A 7,500-nucleotide genomic window follows, 5' to 3' on the forward strand; every position below is an offset into this window, starting at 1 on the left:
TAAGACAGAGCAATACTTCCGGCCTAATGGCCCCGAGCCAGAGGAGGAACCCCGGAACGAAGGGGACGATTCGGAAGCTGCTTCACCTTCCGATGACTGTGATACTGGAACACCAGAAAAATAGTGCCGAGGCCAAGGAGGCATCGCTTTGGCTCCGCTCACAGGCAATAGGGTAACGTGCGCGGGGATGGAGAAATGGTTATTGTTGGATGAGAATAAATATGTAACAAGTTTTGCAATAGTTCCTCTTTCATTTAAATGCATCGCAACGTCAACATTACCGAGGCACTAAAAGGACAGCGGTACGTAGAATTCGCTACGGTCGCTTCCATACATTTCGGATCGTTATAAAGCATAAAATTAGTGAAGGGGAATCCCGCGTGTTGCTGTCATCGAGAGAGAGAGAAAAAAACAATCCGCCGAAATCTCAAACAAATGTTCCTCGAAGGATCATGTAGGACGACCTGCCGAACAAGGATTAACCCGCTGGCCCCGCTGGCTGCACCCGGAAGGTAGGCCGCTTAATCTTCCGTTGACCAACCGAGTCTCCGTGCACGGGGTGCCGTGGTTCAGGCGAACGTGTTTGGGTTTGAAAACCGAAAAACAAGGACAGAAGTTTTCCCTTTTATCTGGCTCGGAAGACGACTACGTGTTCACAGTAATTAAAGACGGTGCCGTGGTGATCGCGATAACAATAATCGTCGCGATTTACGATAAGCTGAACTCGCGAGCAAAAGTAAACGAGTAAAGAACGGCCCGCATGTCGAGAGTGATTACCGTTTCCGGTTCGATAGTCGACCCAACATATTTTTGCGCTACCATATGTTGCCCTCCGCGAGTAGGCGCTTATGGTAGAGAACAGTTTAATGGCAAAGTTCTGCCAACAAAGCAGCCCTGTGTCTCTGTGTTGTGAATTGACGAGTATTTTTTCCTTTCGTTACCATAGAAACACTCCGAACCACCAACAGCCCGCGATAGCTGCGATCTACATGGGGCAGAGACGACACGAAGAATAACGCACGGACCACCACGCACTGCCCGTTTTGCGATAAATCCCGATATCATTCCTATATTTTAAACCACCATCCCCTGCATTTATAGTCCGGTAGTCGTGCAACGGTAGCGGCATGGTTAATGTAAAGTATGAACGCGTGAAGCAAACGGCGGACCCGGATACGGGGATGCAGGATGGAGAAGAGATTGAGCTGGAGCCGAACCGAGAAATACAGCAGCAGTTACAGGAGGAGATGGATAATCATCACAGTCACACTAACCAGTACCATCATCAGCACCAAAACCAAAGTCACCATCACGATGCGTATGCCACACACCCGAGTCAGTACATCGTGGCAGCTGGTGGCGGGAAAGACCACCGGCACCGTATGTCCACGAAGCAACATATGGGAGCTGGTGTATCCTCAGGTTTCAGCAATCGGATCGTAATGACGCTCCTACTCATCGCCTGCTATTTTACGCTCTCGATCGGGCTCACGTTCTATCAGCGTAATCTGTTGCAGCACTTCAAGCTACCCCTGTTCGTGGTACTGTACCATCTGGTGGTCAAACTAGTCCTATCGGCCATTGTCCGAAGTGTGTTGCGTTGTGCTACCAAGCGACCGCGTATCTTGCTCGATTTTCGTACCTCAGTCAGGCGAATCCTTCCAACCGGACTGGCCAGTGGCATCGATATTAGCTTCTCCAACTGGGGACTCGAGCTGGTACAAATATCGCTGTAAGTTGCTGGAACCTGCTACCTCTTGGGGGACAAGTGTTGTTGATTCTTTTATCCTAATTCCAGCTATACGATGACCAAATCGACAACAATCGTGTTCATCTTGATATTTGCCATATTATTAAAGTTGGAAAAAAAGGTACGCGTAACGCAGACAGCACTTGATAAGAAGTCATAATTTTCATTCGTGTTTGCCCGCAGAGTTGGTCCCTTGGAGCGATCGTCGTGATGATCTCCGGTGGGTTGTTCATGTTCACCTACAAGTCAACGCAGTTCGACGCTCTCGGGTTTTCGTTCCTGCTGTTTGCTTCCCTTTCGAGCGGCATTCGCTGGACGCTAGCACAGTTGATCATGCAAAAATCAAAGCTTGGATTGCACAATCCGATTGATATGATCTTTCATATGCAACCGTGGATGATTCTGTCGGTGTTACCATTTACGATTGGTTTTGAGGGTAAGTGTAGGCGTACTGTTCCGTAGAGATTATAGCGCTATCATATGCCTTCTTTTATCGATCCGGCAGGACGGAAGCTGATCGAAGGATACCATCTTCTGTACCAGCTACCATGGACCACAGTGCTCGATGTCTGGTTAAAGATCTCTATCGGAGCGTTTATCGCTTTTGCCATGGAAGTGAGCGAGTTTATGGTACTCACCAGTACCTCTAGTCTAACGCTCTCCGTAGCAGGCATCTTCAAGGTGGGTGCAACTGTTTCTGTTTGTAATTTCAAACTCATACCACGTAACTAGGAGTGTGTTCTTAAACATGGAACACTGTTGGTTGAATTTATTCAAAAAAAGAAGGATGTTCAAGGCTGGAATTCACTTTGGTGTTTCCTGCGTCGTGGGAGCTGACGGAGGGGCTGCTGTTGCTGCGGCACCATCGTTGCGCAGTCCCCGAATGCTAATGTCATACACGATTTCCTCGATTTTCTTGACATCGTACTTGAGCGCATCGAATCGCTTACGCAGCGAATCGTTTTTCAAATTGAGCAGCCGGAAGCCCGAGTTGAGGTCAGCAACGAACTTGGAAATGGTCAGAGGCTTCTCGAAATCACCCAAAATGACCGAATTGACGGCGTAGCGACTCTGCAAAGGAAGGCAAAATGTCGATTAGAGGTAGGCCAAGAGGGAGAGGCTCATTGAGTGCTTACCAGCTCCGAAGCGAGCTGCAGCACTCCCATCAGATAATCTTCGATGTCGAGATGAAAACCATCCTGCTGCTCAACACAAACTGCAAAGAAAAGTGGGAGAAAAAATGAACTTAAGCGTCGTGCGATCGTGTCGTGCCATCCCCGACACTTACGGCCCAATATTTCTGCCGCCGTATCACGGCTGACGAGAAATCCTTTCTCCAGATAAACGGTTAGCGCAATCAGGAAAACGATGCGCTGCGTCATGTAATGCCAGTGGTCGTTGTAGCGATAGTACTGTCCGATCGGAATCAGGGCCGCCAACTTCACGTATCCGGCCCGGCAAACTTCGAAGTGTGTGCGCGCCGTTGCACATGCGGCCGGTACATCGGCGATGCTGCTGTGAATAACCTGTAGAGCAATGGCCGCCTCCTTTGCGGCTTGATCGATGTCACGTACGATGTCCCGTATTTCCTGCAAAAGATTTCAGGGGCGTCAGATTCCGAATTTTCATGCCGGCATCACCGGCACCGAGCGATCATGTTTTTGGTTATCCAGATGGATTGGCTTACCGTACGCAGTTCCTGTTCCTTGGACAGGTACTCGTTGAAGTTGTCGAAAATCCCCTTCACGATGGAATTCTGCATTTTGCAAACGTGTGAATTATAAACTTGAAGAAATGGAAGAATTATTTTTTGTGGAAAAAAGCGTGCCGCCGAAAATTGTTTTGACGTGCCTCTAGAGAGAGAGAGGCGAGCTGCTTCAGCAAGAGAGAAAGAGCACACTATATAGTTGCTATCGAGACTGGCGATGCGGTCGCGTGGATGACAAGCATGGCTTAATTTTGAAATCCACTGGACTTACGGTTGTATCTTTCTTTTTCAGGAAATTTGCCAGCTCGTGTTGGCCGTGGAGCTGAACGATGAGCATTTGAGCACGGTGAACGTTCTCGGATTGGTGATGTGCCTGGGCGGTATCTGCTGCCATGTGGTACACAAATTCCTAACATATCGCGCTGAAACCAGTGCCGAGTCGACATCACCGCTTGATAAGGCTAGCGGATACAGCGAGGATCAGGACGAAGACGAGGAGGAACCAAGGACGCAGGCACGTTCGGGGAGTATCGGTACCGTTGCTACCAAAAATGGTAGCCTTAAATTTGGTGTTGGAAGCACCAGATTTAAAAGTAGTCGACACCAGTACCGACCGCTACTAGTGAATGAAGCTCGCGATGCGGACGACTCTGACCATCTGGTAGTGATGGAGAATCGAAACTATCTTTCAGACGATAGTGACCAGGACGGTGACAACGATACCCAAGATGTACTGTTCGACATACTGAAACGCCGGGAACGATAATCATTCCAATAGGACGATAGGAATCCAGTTGGGATTCTTCTGCTTAGTAAGGATAGTGAGATGGCCGCAATGGCGAAGGAGAAAATCGTTGTTGATGTTGTAATTTATCTACTTACACAAGACGTTTGCCGACGAATGATCGGATGCGTTTCTTACTACTTCTAATGCTCTGCATCGGTCTACACTTGTGGTCAACCGATTGGAATTCCAGCCTATGTTAAGCATGTTTTATTGAACCGGCTGAATCGAGAGCACCGTTACCCTTTGTTATCTTAGACATGAATGATATACTTAATTTGCTACACAAAACGCTCGCATTTCCTTCTCTTATATGCCATACACAAAAGCAGTTATGCTCTGTTACGTCGGCGTCGTGACTAAAGATTTGTGATTTTTTTTCAGGGTAGCACCGGCTGCATACCATTTTCCAATTGAACTAGAATAGATATACTTTACTGGGTGGATGAGGAACTAAGGTAGAGAAATGTGAATTAATGAATGTTCGTGTATCCATCTGAAGCTGCGCCCGGTAGCACAATGTGTTGAGTGATAAATAAGAAGGTGTTTAGATTGATGCAGTATTCGATGCGCAAGTTATAGGTAAACATTTTATCATTTTCATCAAATAACTGTGGCGTGTACCAGTTCGTGATTGTGTGTTTTAACTAACTAAAGCGTCAAATAAACCATGCTGTAATCGAAGGGAAACCCAAGACTCTACCAACAACGTATTTCAACTTTCTCCAAATTTCTTTCCAATCTAATGGACGACAACCAGACAACACTTAACATATTTTGACCATATTTTATTGCATCCGATTCTTAATTCGTTCGGATTTCTAAAGTTTGCAGTACACACACACTCACATCCGAACTCCGGTTTAATTCCATCTTACTTGTTCACTTACTTTACTTACTTACGGATCTATGTCTATATGGTTTGTCTTTTTTTCTTGTTTCTCGCGATCCATACATACGATTTTCACTGATAATAATCGGCATCCCAAAAACCGGTCAACGTAATACATATTTTTGGTATTTTTTCTGTTTAGCTTTTATTTCAACCATGGCTCAACAGCGAAGAGAACGGCTTCACATTTATTTAGCCATTTATGCTATGATATCTGCTGCTATTTGGCTTTTTCCACCATTTCCAATTGTATGTTTTCGCACTTTACGGCGCCGGTAATCATTACTTCCCGTTGCGATTTCCAAAAATTGTTTTTTCTTATCCTTTGTTCCTCCCTTAACTCGCCTTTCCTTTTTCCGGTGCCAACCATCGTTGCTGTTTTCTCTTTCTCTTGTGCTCTGGTGTCTGCTTTATGCGTTTCTATTTCGCTTTCTAACAGTATCCGTGTTGCACTTTCCTTTTTTCAGTTATTAACTTGCTTTCCTCCATCAGTGTGCCTTACATACTATACACACACACACACACACACACACACACACACACACACACACACACACACATGGAAGTGGGCATTCCATTTATTCGGTTTAAACAACTCTAATCTGGAAGTGGGACATACTGTGGGGCTTTAGGGAGTTGTGTTTCCCTACATGCAGTTGGATCGTACCTTACTTCACCACATAGCATTCCGACCATACTATCCAGTGTGTTATCATGTAGGTCGATTTCTTTAATTTTAACAGCAATTTATTTTCCTTCTGTTGCTACAGATTCCCAAAGTTCATTCCCTATTCCACCTTCAGACTGTTAAACTCCTCGACTTGATTGATTTTTTGCGAGACTAACCGATCATTGCGCGTTAAGTTTATATCATGGCATTTAGAAAGAATAAAAAACGAAATTGGACTCTTGCACATTTGTTGCCAGACCTGCTGGCACACGAGTTCATGCTTTGTTTTCTTGTTTCCGTTTGAGCGCAATGTATTGAACGATCTGACTCTTAGGCGTTGCAGAGTAAATTGAGTTGAATGCAAACAAAAAAGTAGGAATAACAGACGGCGTTATTTAGAAGCGAAATGAATTAATTTAATTTTGTCAAAGATGAGAAAAGATCGAAGAATTCACGATATGATTGTTTTGTTATTCCTTTTTTGCTATATTTTTCTCTTATCGGTTGCTCTTAATTGAATTTGCTAGTGTTTTAGCATACCTTTCCGTAGCTTTCCCCATGTTTTTGATGGGTCATCTTTCGGTTTTTTTTGCAACATAGTTTTGTTAGTAGGCTTTCCATTTTGTGGTATACGGAATTCGTTTGGATTCAGTATTTTGATTTTGCTCGTTCCTGTCCTAAACCCCCTTGGTGACGGTTTAAACATAATTTTGCTCCAGGTTCTAGTAAAGTGTGAAACTAACCGAAACCCTCACTTTTACAGTTCAGTCAGAGAGGGGAGATTTTGAGATAATAGGATAAGTGCAGTGTTAAATTCGAGCATAGTTCGTATGCCACAAGGCGCCTATGTACAGTAATAGTTATTGTATAGAGATTTCAGAGAAGGATTGGTCCATAGATTGTGTTTTCTAGTGTGGTCGGGGGTGAATAATCGTTAACCTTTGTTGCTTGCACCCAGAGCGGTTTGAATAGAATGCCGTGCTTCAAATTTCTCCATGAAAAAGTGTTTGAAAGAAAACGATTATCGTTCGAATAGAAGATACACATTGGTTGGATGGTTAGTGAACGGTTCAGAATAAGAGAACTAAACTAAACCCGAGAGTTGTGAGTATCAGCGGTTACCCAAGAGGTGGCTTCAAATTTATTGGTTTGTTGTCTGTGTTGTTGAAGCAAATTTCATTATTAAGTTTCGGTTATCTTCATTCTAGATTCCTCTTTTGGATTTACAGTCTTCTTTCAGGCTAGCTAGTTGCTGTAAGTAGGAGAAATATTTTGGTTTTCATATCTTTACCGCAGTTTGATTTTCTTCTGTCCCCACTGTTTTGCTGGTTTCTTATTTCATCTTTTAATTTTTATCCTCATCGATACTCTTTTGGTTTTCTATTTTTTGTGATTTTGTATCAACTGCCTGCCCAATTGATGTCCTTCTGTTTATCCAGAAGAACTTTCCAAATATTCGAGACTGAACTGTAGTATCTGTGTTCGTTTTTCTCTAGTCGACTGCCTTTTTGGTCATGTGCTTTTTGGGTGCTATATTTGAGGTTAGACGGCAAGTTTTCCTCTAACGATTTGGTTTTCTATCAATTGAACATCGAACGATGATACACTGATCTTTTGCTTACTCTTAAGACCTTCGGTAGAATCGATCCTTCAGCCAGGCGGCATGTGGATTCACCTCGTTTCTATTCAACTGTTT

The 7,500-nt window shown here is 44.3% G+C and overlaps 3 protein-coding genes across 5 annotated transcripts in view; 2 read left to right on the forward strand and 1 right to left on the reverse strand.

The window, feature by feature from the left end:
* The window catches only part of LOC125958170 (biogenesis of lysosome-related organelles complex 1 subunit 4), an 815-nt gene extending 592 nt beyond the window's left edge, over positions 1-223 (forward strand). Inside the window, exon 2 of the mRNA XM_049691333.1 lies at positions 1-223. This exon is cut by the window's left edge and continues 371 nt beyond it. Coding sequence (XP_049547290.1) covers positions 1-124 — 124 coding nt within the window. The 3' untranslated portion in view covers positions 125-223.
* Positions 224-404: 181 nt separating this feature from the next.
* On the forward strand, positions 405-4,955 carry LOC125958155 (solute carrier family 35 member C2). Of its 3 annotated transcripts, none has more exons than XM_049691306.1 (6): positions 405-512; positions 947-1,732; positions 1,799-1,871; positions 1,934-2,186; positions 2,256-2,431; positions 3,751-4,955. In XM_049691306.1, exons 2-6 carry the CDS (start codon positions 1,128-1,130, stop codon positions 4,222-4,224), a joined length of 1,581 nt encoding a protein of 526 aa, XP_049547263.1. In that variant the 5' UTR covers positions 405-512; positions 947-1,127; the 3' UTR covers positions 4,225-4,955. The 3 variants fall into 3 exon arrangements, with proteins under 3 accessions (XP_049547263.1, XP_049547262.1, XP_049547264.1); XM_049691305.1 differs by lacking the exon at positions 405-512 and adding an exon at positions 579-736; XM_049691307.1 differs by lacking the exon at positions 405-512 and adding an exon at positions 746-851.
* LOC125958168 (translin) lies at positions 2,483-3,592 on the reverse strand. Its single transcript, XM_049691329.1, has 4 exons — positions 3,438-3,592; positions 3,039-3,339; positions 2,887-2,966; positions 2,483-2,821 (listed from the first exon to the last, which is right to left on the reverse strand). Exons 1-4 carry the CDS (start codon positions 3,510-3,512, stop codon positions 2,555-2,557), a joined length of 723 nt encoding a protein of 240 aa, XP_049547286.1. The 5' UTR covers positions 3,513-3,592; the 3' UTR covers positions 2,483-2,554.
* Positions 4,956-7,500: the final 2,545 nt, after the last annotated feature.

The sequence above is a fragment of the Anopheles darlingi genome, chromosome 3 (assembly GCF_943734745.1).
Source record: "Anopheles darlingi chromosome 3, idAnoDarlMG_H_01, whole genome shotgun sequence".
Taxonomy (NCBI): domain Eukaryota; kingdom Metazoa; phylum Arthropoda; class Insecta; order Diptera; family Culicidae; genus Anopheles; species Anopheles darlingi.